Source organism: Natator depressus, chromosome 1, assembly GCF_965152275.1.
Source record: "Natator depressus isolate rNatDep1 chromosome 1, rNatDep2.hap1, whole genome shotgun sequence".
NCBI lineage: Eukaryota > Metazoa > Chordata > Testudines > Cheloniidae > Natator > Natator depressus.
The window spans coordinates 31135488-31153560 of NC_134234.1; the positions used below are offsets into that span (position 1 = coordinate 31135488).

The following is an 18073-nucleotide window of genomic DNA, read 5'->3' on the forward strand; positions in this document are numbered from 1 at the left end:
CTGACCCTTGGCTTTCTTCCCAACCTAGACACCTGCTCTGCCCACTATACCTGACTCCTACTCTGACTACTTGGTCAGAGTGCCTACATCCTGGTCCATACTGCATACAATGAGAACAACCTCCATAGGCATCATCAGCATAGAGGCCAAACACTGAGTGGGACAAGGAGACTGGCCTGCTCCTTTACCTTTAAACATGCAATGCCTTCAGATCAGGACTGAGGTGTAATTTGGTGTGGAAGCATGTTCTCCCAGTGCTAGGGTTGCCAACTTTCTAACGGCACAAAACCGACACCCCAGCACTGCCCTCTGCCCCACCTCTTCCTGGGGCCCCAATACTGTCCTGACCCTTCTCCAAGGCTTTTCCCCCTGAATGCTCCATCCCCCCTCCCTCTGTCGCTTACTCTCCCCCAACCTCTCTCACTTTCACCAGGCTGGGGCAGGGGACTGGGATGCGGGGGTGGGGGTGAGGGTGTGTGCCTGGTGTGGGCTCCGGGAGGGAGTTTGGGTGTGGGAGAGGGTTGGGGTGCAGGGGGAAGAGGGTTGGGGTGCAGGTGGGTGTGGGGTGTGGGCTCCAGGAGGGAGTTTGGGTGTGGGAGGGGACTCCGGGCTGGGGCAGAGGGTTGGGGTGTGGGGCGGGGTTTGGGATGCGGGGTCCTGGCGCTGCTTACTGCAGCTCCCAGGAAGTGGCTGCCAGGTCCCTGTGGCCCCTAGGTGCATGGGCGGCCAGGGAGGCTCCACGTGCTGCCTTTGCGCATGCAGGTGCTGCCCCCGCAGTTCCCATTGGCCGGGAACTAAAACTGGACACTTGGCAACCCTACCCAGTGCTCACACAGAGCAGGCCAGCCAATCTGTTTCTTTTCATACATTACAGTGCATTACATTTTTATCCCAAATTAATTTTAAAGGTTTAAAAGAATCTACAGAAAGGCATTGGGTACAACCCACAGTAGTGTAGAATAGCTTCCTAGTATTTCTTTCAGTAGATTACGTTAGCACAGCCAGTTAAAGTGGCTGACAAACTTCTCTTAACAGCAATGGAAAAAGCTAGCATTCATTTAGATGAAGTGAAGCTGAACAGCACAGTGGGAGGTAGCATTTCAGCTCAATACAGCTCTAGGCAGCCCTCAGAAATCATTTTTTTACCTCATAAAGTCTGTTCCTTACAGCCTGGTTGCGTGCTGTCAACAGTACATCTTTAGTCTCTTCCTCAGGTACTGCATATCTCATTTTCCTAAGTACTCCAGTGGAGGAGAAAAGATGACACTCTGACAGAAGACTTCCTCTTTGAAATATATAAATATATTGTAGTGTTGTCATTCACAGTGTTGGGAAGTAAGCAGTTATTGCAACAAGTCACCATAATGTGATTAAAGTTTTATGGAATGAGTAATTGTCACAGTTGTTGCTGGGGAGAAGTAATTAATTATGTGAAGTGATTATGGCTTTCTTTTCCCAAAGTTGTACTTGTAGATGGGTCTGTTCCCTCCTGCCTGATACGAAGCACTAAAAGCAATGACATTTGGAACTTGATAGGTGACGTAACCCCTTCACTCTTCCCACTCATATGATACAAATATAGGGAATAGATGCTGCATAAGGCAGAACACAATGCATCCCATTGGCAGATTGGGAGATTGGCAGTGGACATGGGATGGTTAATAGTCAATGCAAATTAAGGAAATTCAACTGCTTATGTCATAAATATAAAGGGAACGGTAAACACCTTTAAAATCCCTCCTGGCCAGAGAAAAAACCCTTTCACTTGTAAAGGGTTAAGAAGCTAGGATAACCTCGCTGGCACCTGACCAAAATGACCAATGAGGAGACAAGATACTTTCAAAGCTGGATCGGGGGAGAAACAACGGTTCTCTCTCTGTCTGTGTGATGCTTTTGCCGGGAACAGAAAAGGAATGGAGTCTTAGAACTTAGTAAGTAATCTAGCTAGATATGCGTTAGATTCTGTTTTGTTTAAATGGCTGATAAAATAAGCTGTGCTGAATAGAATGCATATTCCTGTTTTTGTGTCTTTTTGTAACTTAAGGTTTTGCCTAGAGGGATTCTCTATGTTTTGAATCTGATTACCCTGTAAGGTATTTACCATTCTGATTTTACAGAGGTGATTCTTTTACTTTTTTTCTTCAATTAAAATTCTTCTTTTAAGAACCTGATTGCTTTTTCATTGTTCTTAAGATCCAAGGGTTTGGGTCTGTGTTCACCTATGCAAATTGGTGAGGATTTTTATCAAGCCTTCCCCAGGAAAAGGGGTGTAGGGTTTGGGGAGGATTTTGGGGGGAAAGACATTTCCAAGCGGGCTCTTTCCCTGTTATATATTTGTTAGATGCTTGGTGGTGGCAGCAATAAAGTCCAAGGGCAAAAGGTAAAATAGTTTGTACCTTCGGGAAATTTTAACCTAAGCTGTTAAAAATAAGCTTAGGGGGGTTTTCATGCAGGTCCCCACATATGTACCCTAGAGTTCAGAGTGGGGAAGAACCCTGACAGCTTATTTTAAAGAAAAGTGCTTCTTAAATGTTGGCATAGCCTTCCCTACGTGTGCACCAGGTGCAGAAAAAGACAGACCCGCTCCATTGATGCAGCAGCTATAATCCATGCTATGAGAATGTGAGTCTGTCCTCCTCTATTAGATGGTCCACATGACCTCTTAGATACCCTTTTAATTCAAACTGTCAGAGGTTCATGCTTTTAACCTTGAAGGTGCTGAGTTCAAACCTTGCTGAAAGTCAATTCAGGTTTTTTGGATTGCAATGGACCAGGAGGCATAGAAAGGTAGTACTTTCCTTCCCCCAATTTATGGTAATATTCCCCTGGAGAAACTGAAACAAATGCTGCAGTCTGGTAACCTGTTTCAAGTATGTGTATAGAAGAGCCTGTTAATTTTTATTTCTTGCTGGTGATTTCCACTCAGCAGTGTGAAAGGAAACATGCTGTTAGCAGTAGGAAAAAAAGTCACCCGGATCCTTCAAGTTTCTAGACAAGGGGTGGGCAAACTTTGTGGCCCGAGGGAATAGAAATTGTATGGCGTGCCATGAATGCACCCAAAATTGGGGTTGGGGTGCAGAAGTGGGTGTTGGCTCTGGAGTGGGGCTGGGGATGTGAGATTTTAGGGTGCAGGAAGGTGCTCTGGGCTGGGATCGGGGTAGGGGTTTGGGGCATGGGGAGAGACTCAGGGGGTGCAGGATCCGAGCGGTGCTTACCTCAAGTGACTCCTGGAAGCAGTGGCATGTCCCTTCTCTGGCTCCTTTGCAGAGGCGAGGCCAGGAGGCTCTGCATGCTGCCCCATCCTAAGGCACTGCCCCTGCAGCTCCTATTGGAGCACGTAGAAACCGGAGCAGGGCCATGCCACAGCTTCTGGGAGCCATGTGGTGTGGCCCCCGACCCAGCGCCCCATCTGAAGCACCGGAGCGGGGCCGAGCCACATGGTCCCGCCACCGACCCAGCCCCCTGCCGGAGCTGGGCCGAGCCACGTGGTGCAGCCCCGACCCAGCGCCCTGGCTGGACCACGGGAGCAGGGCCAAGCCACATGGTGCAGCTTGCAGGGTGGCTTAAAATGGCTCGTGGGCCAGATTCGGCCCATGGGCCGTAGTTTGCCCACCCCTGTTCTAGACTAATTCCTTCTAGTTTCTCACATTGTCTAGTGGTAATATGTGAAGGACACCTTAGGAGGTGAACTTCTAGGTATTTACTAGACTCATTGAGTTTTTCTGCAGCATGGAACAAGACGGTTCCATATTTGCACCACAAGTCATGCCCAGAAGCATGCAGACACTATGATTGTCACTAAGGGTTGAATCTTGGGCCTTCGGCACTAAAAACACAGGCATTTGAGCTAAGTAAGAGATTTGTAGCCTTCAGGCTGTTATACTTCCTGGGCCCAGCCAATAAAAGAAAACATGATCTGATTATGCTTTGATTACATTTGCATGAATCTCCATGTCACACAATAATGCTGAACATTTATTCATGTTGAATATGTACTGGGTAATGTGAAGAGATCAGATTTATAGTATTTTGAATGCCCAGTGTGTATCTTCTCAGCAGCTAATCAGTAAATACATTATGTGTTTTAGCTATACACACAACTAGCTACAACTATTCAAAATATTTTTAAAAGTACATATCAACTTCACAGCGGTCATCGTTATAACTGTTGCTAGCAGTTTCGTGAAAGCAATTTCCTGTGCATAGTGTAACTAAACTGGATTCAAAATTGAATGAAAATAAAATTTGAAAAGTAAATATCTGCTCAGTCTGAAAGTATGAAATGTGCTTATATTGTTCAGTGCTTAAAACTGTTGGAGTCAGAGCTTATTTAACTCTGTACAACACCATGACTGGTAGCTATTTTTCTCTGTAGAGTGTTTTGATGGGTAGCTCTTTTCCCATTAAGTGCAGTAGTGTGAAAACTCCTGACAAAGCTGGAGAACATTTAGTCTTAGCTCTTCTGTTTGGCGTGGCTGACTCTATTTCATAGAGAGCCTCCACTCAGAAAGGAGTTTTAGCCTATTTCATTGTATTTACTCACAGCCCTATGCACTCGCTATCATATTAACTATGGGGCCACTGTCATATTCCTTTATCTCAACGCAGTTAGAAAGAGGAGTGTGGAATTCAGTCAAATGAGGAATTAAACATTCCATGTGCACCTGACTATCCACTGTGGGATGAGTGTGTTGATAATCCTGTGGCCTACACCATCAGTGTGAGCTCTTAACATGGTGAGCAACTGTGGAAAAGGAGTGTTTTAGCTACAGAACTATGGGTAGCATCAATTTAGCACTGTACAAAGTTGCAGGTGGTTTGCTGTGGCTCATGACACAGTTGCTAATGGTATCATTTTAGCTCAGTACCTCACTGTAAGTGGTAGCATTTAAACTCAGTACAATCCTGTGAAACATAGTGCTTTATTCATGTTCAAAAGACACTCAGACACAGATATTCTGGCTAAGCATGTGATTTAGATGAGTCAGATGCAAGATAAGTATGCAATCACAGGTTTGCAATCACAGGTCAGGGGATCATGCAAGCTTAACTAGAAGTGATTAAAACATTTTAGAAAAGAACAATGGATCACAGATTAGGCAGACTTCTGAGGACTAAATATACAGGACTACAGCACATAACAGCCCTGATGAAGGATTCAATTCATTACTAGGGACTCCACTGAAGGATGGGTGAAAATGATAAAAATTGATCTTGTGGCAGGGAGGGCTTAGAGGGAAAATATAAAAAAAAAAAAAGAGAGAGAGAGAGAGAGAATGGAAATGTGACAAAGCAATGGAATTAGGAAGTAACCGTCTTCTCCCTGGTGGCTAATTTTCTTCCAAGTTATTATCTGTGAGGAATATGACTGTCACTTGTAAATCTAGGGACAAGTCCTGGATGGAAACATCACCTCTTTGGTTTGTTTGGTCTTCACAGTACAATTGTTCATAAATCCAACATGGTGTCATAGCTTCGCATCAGTACTTTGCCTTGGTTACCTTAGTCAACCACAACTCCAATGACTACACATATCTAAAGTGCATCTTGAATAAAAGAGATCATTTTAAAAGTGTGTGCTCTGCTGGAACCACAACCTCTACTTTCCATTTGTGTGTGTCAATATGTATATATAATGCAGATGGTATTGGAGGTATCATGGGTAAAATTTTCAAAAGTGATCTAGAGCCAACGCTCCTCGATCACTTTTGAAAAATGGGACTTAAGTTGAAATCAGTGGGAGTTAGGCACCTAGGTCCTTTTGAAAATCCCACTAGGAGCCTATCTGCATCTTTGAGTGACTAAATATCATTGAAAATCTGCCTAAGCCTCATGGAAACTAAAGTAGGGTAAAATTTTCAAAACTATGTCTTGCTTTTTTACTTATTTTTCATATTTTGATGCATAAATCAAAAACAATATCAGATAGTTGCATAGAGGTAATTCTTGCATGTAATACCTTGGTGAAAATAAAGTGCCTCCTATATGGACATTATTATTCCATGTTACTATATTACAAACGGTTAAGGAATGGAAAAATGAAGTTAGATGAATCTGACAAAATAAAAAAAATCAAATGTACCCCTCCAAACAAAAACAACAAAAGCAAAAAAAAAAAAAAACTATGAAGAATTTAATCAGCCCAGTCTGTGATTATACTGAAGCAGATGGAACAAGAGCTATCTTTAGCTCTGTGATTGATCATAGCATAATTTCAGTTACAGATTCAATAAGAAAATTTGGATCTATCCTGTCATTATGAATCTCAAAAGACTATGCCCATAAGTAAGTGTTCTGCATGATCAGTCCAAAAGGAAGTTTATCCACATTAAGCTTAATGCAGGAGAAATATACATATTATTCTTGTTTTCTGTATTTATAGGACCAGGAACAGTAGACTGTATAGAAGTTATGCATTAAATGACTATGAGGTGGGCTTGATTTTTCAGATTAGTCCATACAATTGCAAATAATCACATTTGGTCAAATCCCACACACAGTTACACCAGTATAAAGCTGGAATAATGCCAGTAGGGCTAGCAAATTATACAAAGTATTTTCTGCAAATTCTAGTTCTAAACAAATCATTTCCATATGTGATTCAGAACAAGAATTTGCAGAAAATACTTTGAATAATTTGTTAGCTACACTGGAGTTATTCCAGCTGATTGGCAAAGCTGCTGGTGGGTGGGAGGCGCTCAGGGCTGGAGGGCTGTAGCGGATTGGGGGCTGCTGACGTATTACTGTGGCTCTTTGGCAATGTGCATTGGTAAATTCTGGCTCCTTCTCAGGCTCAGGTTGGCCACCCCGTGGTCTAAGGGATAAAATATTGTGATTTCCTGTGTTGCCCGAAACATCCTTTCATTGTTCTGGCTACCTTTCTGTGTGTTATTGATGAGCACATTTAAGCATTATACAAGGCTTATTGTTTATGAAACCATCACACTTACCTGCATGTGACATTACCCAACATAAAGGTGATGTGCTGAAAAATTCCATGAGAAACCACACTCCAAACTCATACTGCTTCTCCTGAAGTTTATTGACTGAAGTGTGGTCCTTTTGTCTGTCTGTCTATCTAGCTATATTTTCTGGGCAGGATGGAAGAATCCAAATTTTATGGTGAAAGTTGCCACACATGCAACAATTCACATAGCATAATAAGTAACTTCAGCTCCAGTGGAAGCGGGGGTGGGAGGACTCTACTGTTTGGTTTAGTTTTGTCCAACAGTTCGCTACTGTGGAATGGGGTGTTTGAATGTACAATAACTATTTTATTGTCAGTCTTGAAACATATGTTACCTGCCTCTTTAGTTGGCCCCAGTGCTCTTGTAAGAAAGCTTGGTCTCTTCTTTTCATTTCACAGGTTTCTCTAGTACTAACTTTGGTCAGATAGAGGCAATTTGACCCAGAAAAAAGGGGGCTGTGTTTTCTTTAGTAGTCAGCTCCTTTTTTCACGCGTTATATCCTTTTGGCTATATTAACTCCCTATTTAACTGACACATTCAAACTTCTACTTCACTAATATCCATGTTTTTTTCTTTCATTCTCCTTTCAGGCTGCTCTAACCGCTAGTCTAGTTCCACTAATTCAGAGCAGGGCTTCTGTTGACTTTACTGGGAATTGGATCAGGCCTGAATGCAGGAGGTAAAAGTGCACAGAGCAGTGTAAGGGAAAGCTCTAAACCAGCTTTTGCACACCTCTCCTAACTTGCACTATGTGTATTTGGGGAGTACCAAAATATCTGAACTAATATGTGCATCATTTGTTTAGGCTGGAACCTGTCTTTACCCCCCAAATTGTGTTTAGGTTCGTGGGGTCATCTTGAATCCATCACTGCTCCAGAACTCTCAGGCAGTGGTGGTGGTTAATAGTGCATTACATCACATATATCTAGCCATAATAATTACATGTTGTCACATATTCTAGCTCTGTTCAAATCACTAATATCACTGTTCAGGTTTAGAAAAAATATTGCAATATTTTATTGTTACTGACATAAAAACAAAGAGCAGAAGGCCTTGATTATAAATTAACTAAGGAAACTCAGTACACATTTGGCTGGATAACAATTGGCTTGTTATGGATAATGTGTTAAAAATAATGTCTTATTCAGTTGCATTTCTACACACCACAGAAATAGGATTTTGTCATTTTGTTATAGGTTTCCTCTCAAAAAGCTGCTCAGGTATTTGCTACTGAAGTTTTAAAATTGTTCTAATAATCAGGAATTTTCAGAAAGGGCAAAAGAATGCATCAGCGATTATTAGATGAATGAATACACTTTAGCTGAAGACTTAAATTTAAAAGACTTAAAATTATAATGGGAAAAAATTCTATTTTTTTAGCTACTTCAAAATAAAATCATTAATATTTCATTACAACTCAATTTTCTTCACCTTTAACATTTATTTTTTCACCAACTGTGCTCATTAGATTGATTCCTGGACACTTCTGAATTACCATTACTTTGACATTTCTAATGTCAGTGAATGAGTAGCTCTAAATTAGCCCCAGCTAGAGGTAGTTGGGGGGTGGGGGGAATGTTGAAAAATGCCATTTTGTCAAAACTGAAATGTTTCACATTAACAAATCAGTTTTGATGAAAACTTCATCGGAAGGTTTCTGAGGACTAAGACAGAATTTCATGGGGGGAGAGAGACCCTCCCTAGACTAGCCATTAGACTCATGGTTAGGGCAGTTACCTAGGATGGAGACTCACATTGCAGCTGTGCATAAGGCAGAGCCTGATGTAGAGCTCTCTGTTTCTCCTGTTTGAGGTGTTCCACTCTGTATAAATAATGGAATACTGAGTGAAGTAGAGAAAGGTTCTGGCTCGATAGCCTAGTGGTTAGGGTAGTTATTTGGGAAGTTCATGTCTCTTCTCTGCCATGTTTAGAACTGGAATTCAAACCTACGTCTCCCACATCCCAAGAGAGTGTCCTAAATATTAGCTATTCTAGTGTGTGTTTTGCTTTTTGTTTATGCATATGCGTGCGCGCGCACACACGCATGCGCGCGCACACACACACACAGCTACACATGAAAGGTCTGGGGTTAGTTCTGCCTCAGAACAAAAACCACAACCTTTCAAAACTTCTTGTGAAACAGAATTATTTGCTGACCAATCCTAGTCCCAGCTTGTCTTCCAGCTGGGTCAAAAGCATGTACTATTCTGCATTTAATATACAGAAAATGTAAATTTTGCTGACTTATGTCCCTGTTAAAATATAATGATTATACCTATACCTCTGAATCACAAAATGAACTCCAATATCTCTCACACACATGTAAGTGTATGCACACTGGTGCCTAATAATGGCTGTGTAGAAAGAGCACAGTGCTATATTTCATTTGGAAACATAGCCAATCATGACTACAGCATATTGCAAAAAGTCACTCATTCCCACTAGTATTTAGAGACATCAAATAGTGATATTATTCATCTGTGTGAAATACATAAAGCTGTAAGTAATTTATCAGACTGTCTCAAGAGAGATAAGTCTTAGTAAAGGTAGAGTCTTAATCACAGTGCTTGTGGTTTTTGACTGATGCTTAAGAAATGCGAAATTGTAAAATAAAAAAGCCAGTTTTAGTCTTCCCAGCATGCTGTTAATGGAGATTTTGCACAAACAATTTTTAATGTATCTGCAGTAGAATTCATCAAAGTTGTTTTGTCAAGTCTGTAGTAATACTCTTCTTATAACGCATTTTGTGTATATCTAGGCAATAGTAAGTATCAGCCCAATTTCACCTCTGGAGCCAAGAAGCCGTTCCTTGTTTCTAATGTGTATCCCCACCTGTCACAGCTCTAGCTGAGTGACCTCTCTTGGCCACTCACTAAACTGCTGTGAGGGGACCCCCTTCACTGATTCATGTGTGCTTGAAGCCCCCATAATCTGAACCCAATCCAGACATTGCCCCCGGTTAGGGGTGTCTAGACACACTTTCGTGTTTCAGATCCTTCATCTAGCACTGCTCCTGAGAGCTAAGACCTTGTTTTTTCTTTAATTGCAAAAGAAATACACCTATCTATACAAAAATAATAAGCCCCAAATGCATTTCTCTGGCTCCATTTCCTCACCACTCTAGAATGTTCATTGGGCTGGATTAGAGTCCTCTGGGTCTATCCATGGTTTTTCTTCTGCACCACATGACTTGTCTTCTCACTCATGGAGTCTCTCTCTCTCTCTCTCTCCACTTCCATTGGTCAGCTTCAAACACATAGCAGTCTCTTCCCCTCTCCTGCCCAAAATTTTCTGTGTGGGTCTCTGAGCCATGCTATTATCCACATAACAACTGTTTTTTTTTCCAAGGTTAGCATCAGTACTTTCGTCTCTTTGTCCTGGTGATTTTCTGTTCTCCAAAAAGAGACCCCCCCCACCTTGAGAAGTTGGGAAAATTGGGGCTTCCAGCTTCAGACATTCTCCTTAATGTACCCATTGTGTGGTTAGATTATAGTTGTTAAGGTTAACTACTCTCCATTATCCCTATTCTGGTGACTACAAGTGCTACAAGCTCTGTCAGCACATTTCTACAAAAAAAGACTTCCATTGTACAGCAATTCTCATAGTAACAACTTCAGAATATCAACGAGAATTCATAAGTCATACAGACAGATTCCCCAAATTGTCACCCCACCACACCTCAAGCTCTCCATCAGGCTCATGGAAATTATCAAAGAATGTGCTGGGTATGCTCATTGCATCACATGAGAGCCTGTATGTTGAACGGATTTTTCCTTGGCTTGACTGACAGTCAGTCAAGGAAAGAATTTTAAAGGGGCTGTGTGGCCTGAAGACAGTTTTCCTGGCTGACAGTTCTCTCTGATGGAGCTCAGACACAGAGCAAAGAGCTCATCCGTACAAAGATTCACCCTCATTTTCCTCACACAGACCAAATAGTGATCATCTGGTGGGAAATGGGAAGGGAGGTGAATAAGGGAGATCCGCATTTTAATCCTAAAACAATGCCCTAAAGCGATGGAAGAGAGGAGTGGACAGGATACACTTTCATTCTCCATGGAGTCCGTGCTTGAGATTGGTACCACCCAGGAGATTTGTGTATTTTTGTTTTTCAAATGCCCTGTGAGCAGCTTGGACCCTTGAGGCAGCACTCTGGAGTTCATCTTTAATTTAAAGTGACTCATGTAGGTTGTATGGCCAAGTAGAGAAAGAAGGACAAGTCTAGGCCCTGGTCTACACTAGGACTTTAGGTCGAATTTAGCAGCATTAAATCGATGTAAACCTGCACCCGTCCACACGATGAAGCCCTTTATTTCGACTTAAAGGGCTCTTAAAATCGATTTCCTTACTCCACCCCTGACAAGTGGATTAGCGCTTAAATCGGCCTTGCCGGGTCGAATTTGGGGTACTGTGGACACAATTCGACGGTATTGGCCTCCGGGAGCTATCCCAGAGTGCTCCATTTTGACCGCTCTGGACAGCACTCTCAACTCAGATGCACTGGCCAGGTAGACAGGAAAAGAACCGCGAACTTTTGAATCTCATTTCCTGTTTGGCCAGCGTGGCAAGCTGCAGGTGACCATGCAGAGCTCATCAGCAGAGGTGACCATGATGGAGTCTCAGAATCGCAAAAGAGCTCCAGCATGGACCGAACGGGAGGTACGGGATCTGATCGCTGTATGGGGAGAGGAATCCGTGCTATCAGAACTCCGTTCCAGTTTTCGAAATGCCAAAACCTTTGTCAAGATCTCCCAAGGCATGAAGGACAGAGGCCATAACAGGGACCCGAAGCAGTGCCGCGTGAAACTGAAGGAGCTGAGGCAAGCCTACCAGAAAACCAGAGAGGCGAACGGCCGCTCCGGGTCAGAGCCCCAAACATGCCGCTTCTATGATGAGCTGCATGCCATTTTAGGGGGTTCAGCCACCACTACCCCAGCCGTGTTGTTTGACTCCTTCAATGGAGATGGAGGCAATACGGAAGCAGGTTTTGGGGACGAAGAAGATGATGATGATGACGAGGTTGTAGATAGCTCACAGCAAGCAAGCGGAGAAACCGGTTTTCCCGACAGCCAGGAACTGTTTCTCACCCTGGACCTGGAGCCAGTACCCCCTGAACCCACCCAAGGCTGCCTCCTGGACCCAGCAGGCAGAGAAGGGACCTCCGGTGAGTGTACCTTTTAAAATACTATACATGGTTTAAAAGCAAGCATGTGAAAGGATTACTTTGCCCTGGCATTCGCGGCTCTCCTGGATATACTCCCAAAGCCTTTGCAAAAGGTTTCTGGGGAGGGCAGACTTATTGCGTCCTTCATGGTAGGACACTTTACCACTCCAGGCCAGTAAAACTTACTCGGGAATCATTGTACAACAAAGCATTGCAGTGTATGTTTGCTGGTGTTCAAGCAACATCCGTTCGTGTGTTATCCTCAGAAGAGTGAGATAAAATCCATGGTCACCTGGTTGAAATAGGGTGCTTTTCTTCAGGGGACACTCAGAGGAGCCCATTCCTGCTGGGCTGTTTGCCTGCGGCTGAACAGAAATGTTCCCCGCTGTTAGCCACAGGGAGGGGGGAGGGTTGAGGGGGTAGCCACGCGGTGGGGGGAGGAAAAATGCGACCTTGTAACAACAGCACATGTGCTATGTATGTAATGTTAACAGCAAGGTTTACCCTGAAAGAGTGTAGCCAGTGTTTTATAAAATGTGTCTTTTTAAATACCGCTGTCCCTTTTCTTTTCTCCACCAGCTGCATGTGTTTCAATGATCACAGGATCTTCTCCTTCCCAGAGGCTAGTGAAGATTAGAAAGAAAAAAAAACGCACTCGAGATGAAATGTTCTCCGAGCTCATGCTGTCCTCCCACACTGACAGAGCACAGACGAATGCGTGGAGGCAAATAATGTCAGACTGCAGGAAAGCACAAAATGACCAGGAGGAGAGGTGGCGGGCTGAAGAGAGTAAGTGGCGGGCTGAAGAGAGTAAGTGGAGGGCTGAAGAGAGGGCTGAAGCTCGAATGTGGCGGCAGCGTGATGAGAGGAGGCAGGATTCAATGCTGAGGCTGCTGGAGGACCAAACCAGTATGCTCCAGTGTATGGTTGAGCTGCAGCAAAGGCAGCTGGAGCACAGACTGCCACTACAGCCCCTGTGTAACCAACCGCCCTCCTCCCCAAGTTCCATAGCCTCCACACCCAGACGCCCAAGAACGCGGTGGGGTGGCCACCGGCCAACCAGCCACTCCACCACAGAGGATTGCCCAAAAAAAAGAAGGCTGTCATTCAATAAATTTTAAAGTTGTAAACTTTTAAAGTGCTGTGTGGCATTTTCCTTCCCTCCTCCACCACCCCTCCTGGGCTACCTTGGTAGTCATCCCCCTATTTGTGTGATGAATGAATAAAGAATGCATGAATGTGAAGCAACAATGACTTTATTGCCTCTGCAAGAGGTGATCAAAGGGAGGAGGGGAGGGTGGTTAGCTTACAAGGAAGTAGAGTGAACCAAGGGGCGGGGGGTTTCATCAAGGAGAAACAAACAGAACTTTCACACCGTAGCCTGGCCAGTCATGAAACTGGTTTTCAAAGCCTCTCTGATGCGTACCGCACCCTCCTGTGCTCTTCTAACCGCCCTGGTGTCTGGCTGCGCGTAACCAGCAGCCAGGCGATTTGCCTCAACCTCCCACCCCGCCATAAACGTCTCCCCCTTACTCTCACAGATATTGTGGAGCACACAGCAAGCAGTAATAACAGTGGGAATATTGGTTTCGCTGAGGTCTAAGCGAGTCAGTAAACTGCGCCAGCGCGCCTTTAAACGTCCAAATGCACATTCTACCACCATTCTGCACTTGCTCAGCCTGTAGTTGAACAGCTCCTGACCGCTGTCCAGGCTGCCTGTGTATGGCTTCATGAGCCATGGCATTAAGGGGTAGGCTGGGTCCCCAAGGATACATATAGGCATTTCAACATCCCCAACAGTTATTTTCTGGTCTGGGAATAAAGTCCCTTCTTGAAGCTTTTGAAACAGACCAGAGTTCCTGAAGATGCGAGCGTCATGTACCTTTCCCGGCCATCCCACGTTGATGTTGGTGAAACGTCCCTTGTGATCCACCAGAGCTTGCAGCACTATTGAAAAGTACCCCTTGCGGTTTACGTACTCGCCGGCTTGGTGCTCCGGTGCCAAGATAGGGATATGGGTTCCGTCTATGGCCCCACCACAGTTAGGGAATCCCATTGCAGCAAAGCCATCCACTATGACCTGCACATTTCCCAGGGTCACTACCCTGGATATCAGCAGATCTTTGATTGCGTGGGCTACTTGCATCACAGCAGCCCCCACAGTAGATTTGCCCACTCCAAATTGATTCCCAACTGACCGGTAGCTGTCTGGCGTTGCAAGCTTCCACAGGGCTATCGCCACTTGCTTCTCAACTGTGAGGGCTGCTCTCATCTTGGTATTCATGCGCTTCAGGGCAGGGGAAAGCAAGTCACAAAGTTCCATGAAAGTGCCCTTACGCATACGAAAGTTTCGCAGCCACTGGGAATCGTCCCAGACCTGCAACACTATGCGGTCCCACCAGTCTGTACTTGTTTCCCGAGCCCAGAATCGGCGTTCCACAGCATGAACCTGCCCCATTAGCACCATTATGCATGCATTGGCAGGGCCCATGCTTTCAGAGAAATCTGTGTCCATGTCCTGATCACTCACGTGACCGCGCTGACGTCGCCTCCTCGCCCGGTAGCGCTTTGCCAGGTTCTGGTGCTGCATATACTGCTGGATAATGCGTGTGGTGTTTAATGTGCTCCTAATTGCCAAAGTGAGCTGAGCGGACTCCATGCTTGCCTTGGTATGGCGTCCGCACAGAAAAAGGGCGCGGAATGATTGTCTGCCGTTGCTCTGACGGAGGGAGGGGCGACTGACGACACGGCTTACAGGGTTGGCTTCAGGAGGCTAAAATCCACAAAGGGGGTGGCTTTACATCAAGGAGTAGTTCAGGCAGGACTTCACGGAGGGTTCCAATAAGAAATGGTGCACCTAAGTTATTGTTCTTATTGGAACAAGGAGGTTAGCCTGGCCTCTGATTGATACATGGCTAGATCTACCTCGCAGCACCTTCTCTGTGCGTGACTGCAGTGTGACCTAGAGGAATGAGTCCCCTAGACAGGGGAGAAGGCAAATGACTACAAAACAAATCTGGTCTATTTCTTGTTTTGATCCACTCCATCTATCTTTTACATCTTTGGCTGGCAGCAGACGGTGCAGAAGGACTGCATGCCATCCACATCTCATGGCTGCTCGGCAGAAGACGGTGCAATAGGACTGCTAGCAATCCATATTGCCTGCCTGCTCACCATAAGACGGTTCAATAGGACTGACTGCCGGACTAAAAAAAATGACCTGGTCAAGTCACTAAAAATTTAGTCCCTGCGCCCATGTCTGCCCAGGCGCTCCTGATCGACCTCACACAGGCGACCAGGAACACCTCGGACATGACGAGGACGGCTACCAGTCGTACTGTACCGTCTGTTGCCAGAAGGCAATGGGTTGCTGCTACTGTGTAGCAATGCCGTACCGCGTCTGCCAGCACCCAGGAGACATACGGTGACGGTTACCTGAGCGGGCTCCATGCTTGCGGTGGTATGGCGTCCGCACAGGTAACTCAGGAAAAAAGGCGCGAAACAATTGTCTGCCCTTGCTTTCACGGAGGGAGGGAGGGAAGGGGGGGACTGACGATATGTACCCAGAACCACCCGCGACAATGTTTCAGCCCCATCAGGCATTGGGATCTCAACCCAGAATTCCAATGGGCAGCGGAGACTGCGGGAACTGTGGGATAGCTACCACAGTGCAACGCTCCGGAAGTCGACTCTAGCCTCGGTACTGTGGAAGCACTCCGCCGAGTTAATGCACTTAATGCACTTCTGTGGGGACACACACACTCGAATATATAAAACCGATTTCTAAAAAACCGACTTCTATAAATTCGACCTTATTCCGTAGTGTAGACATACCCTAGGTGTTTTGGTGAGAGAGGTGATGAGTTCTTTAACATGAGCACACCTCTTCCCAAGCAATTCTGTGACTCCTTGGTGTGAATACTACTTTATACAGGGAGGGGTTTTCTACACAACAAGCCATCCTTTCTCCTGAAGAGATCAGCTTACCTGCACAGCAGTTAAGGGCATGTGTATTTTCTGAAATTTATAGAGCCTCTGGTTTCACAAACTTCTAAAATAAATAAATAAATAAAATCTACTTTCTATATGCAAGACTGTTTTTTGTTCACATTTCAGGTGAAAAATGACCACAGCTGATGTCAATACTGGTAACTTGGCAGTTTTCCCCAAACATATACTTAATTGCAAGTGCATAGAAAGCTAAATTTGGATCTCAGCTCTCAGCATGAATTCAAAGAATTACGCACTTGAGGATGATTAATACTCTTGGCCAAAGAGTAGCCAAGATAAACGAACTGTGTTCTTAGTATAATCATATAGTGAGATTGTAAGTCAAATTTTAGATTAACAATCTATTATTATGCCAGGAGGCAAAGAACTCTGTTAATTAGTTCTCAATTAGTTCCTCTTATTTCTAATCTCAGAGTTTTAGATATCGATGGAATTAATAGATTAGTAGCTGCAGCCTAATGGTGTCAAACAGGCCAAAATGCAAATAGGGGATGTTTTTAATGGGCTTTATTGATTTATGTGCATACACATGTTAATCAGTTGTGTGTTTCACTTCCAGTATTGCTTTGCTTTGTAATTTCTGAGTTTATAAAGAAATCCCAGGCCGTTAGACTACCAGTTTGGTCTATAAACAAGTTTTTGTATTTTAAATAGTTCTTTTCATCATGCATATGTAATATGTTTGGCTTGGAGATAAAACCATTTCTGGTGAACCATCCTGCCTTGCACTGGCAGACTTAGCTCTGGAAATTGCCATGCAGCCTGCTCTTCTCTTTCTTCTTCCCCGCATACAAACTGTGATTTTTAAAAAAATATAAGAGATGAATTGAGGTATTATGTGCTGATCACTTTCAGGTTAAAAACAGAGTAGATGTAACTTTTTGTACTTCGAAGGCTTTTAAATCATGATTTGTGGACTTCAGTAACTCAGCCAGAGGTTATGGATCTATTACAGAAGTGGATGGGTGAGATTCTATGGCTGCGATGTGAAAGGAGGTCAGACTAGATGATCACAATGGTCCATTCTGGCTCCTTGTGGAACTCACTGTGCAGCATCTCTTCATAGTTTCATCGACTTTAAGGCAGCAAGGGCCCTTTATGATCATCTAGTCTGACCTCCTGCATAACAGAGACCAAAGATTTTCACCCAGTTTATCCTGTAACTTGCTGCACTTGTTGGTATGGATTAAACTGCATTCACCTCCAGCCCCTTTTGGCCAGGCTAACACAATGTTTCTTGCTCTCCCAAGTGGAGCCAGATACATTGTGGCTGCCTCTTACCTGAATACACAGTAGAATAGAGTAGCTCCTTTAGCATGCCCATGCAGGACCAGCTATTGATGTAAAAAGGAAAACTTAGTTTTGGGAAACTTAGATTGACATCACAATGCTCCTTTAATGCCTCAGTTGGGTATGCATTGTATGTTTTATTGGTCCAGAATGGTGTCAGCTTTGAGAGTGAAGGATACAAGGGGAGTAGCTGTTAGCAGCAGGACAGTGGGGTGGGAGGAAGTTTTGTTTCATGGTCTCTGTGTGTATATAATGTCTTCTGCAGTTTCCACGATATGCTGTGCATCCGATGAAGTGAGCTGTAGCTCACGAAAGCTCATGCTCAAATAAACTGGTTAGTCTCTAAGGTGCCACAAGTACTCCTTTTCTTTTTTCTTTTTACGAATACAGACTAACACGGCTGTTACTCTGAAACAAGGGGAGTACTATAGACCGTGATGTTAAACTATTGGTTTAGTTTGGTTTAGTTGGCTATTACATTTGGGCCTGAGTCAGAAGAACACTTAAGCTCGAACTTTACTTATTTCACATTCTAGGGTGCAGTCCAAACCAGAGAGAGGTTATCTTACCACCTGCCCAGTAGCCCTGGGTGCCTCACAAAGCTTTGCTATTGTTCAGAGTTATTGAGCGGTTGAAATAGGTA

General features: G+C 44.3%; 2 protein-coding genes across 3 annotated transcripts in view; both read left to right on the top strand.

The window, feature by feature from the left end:
- Nucleotides 1-18073, top strand: part of CNTN5 (contactin 5) — a 955706-nt gene that overhangs the window by 435089 nt on the left and 502544 nt on the right. The gene's annotated exons all lie outside the window — the stretch shown is intronic.
- LOC141987782 (uncharacterized) lies at nucleotides 11443-13250 on the top strand. The gene is made up of 2 exons (XM_074953534.1): nucleotides 11443-12129; nucleotides 12709-13250. The coding sequence occupies exons 1-2, from the start codon at nucleotides 11547-11549 to the stop codon at nucleotides 13248-13250; spliced, it is 1125 nt and encodes a 374-aa protein (XP_074809635.1). The 5' UTR covers nucleotides 11443-11546.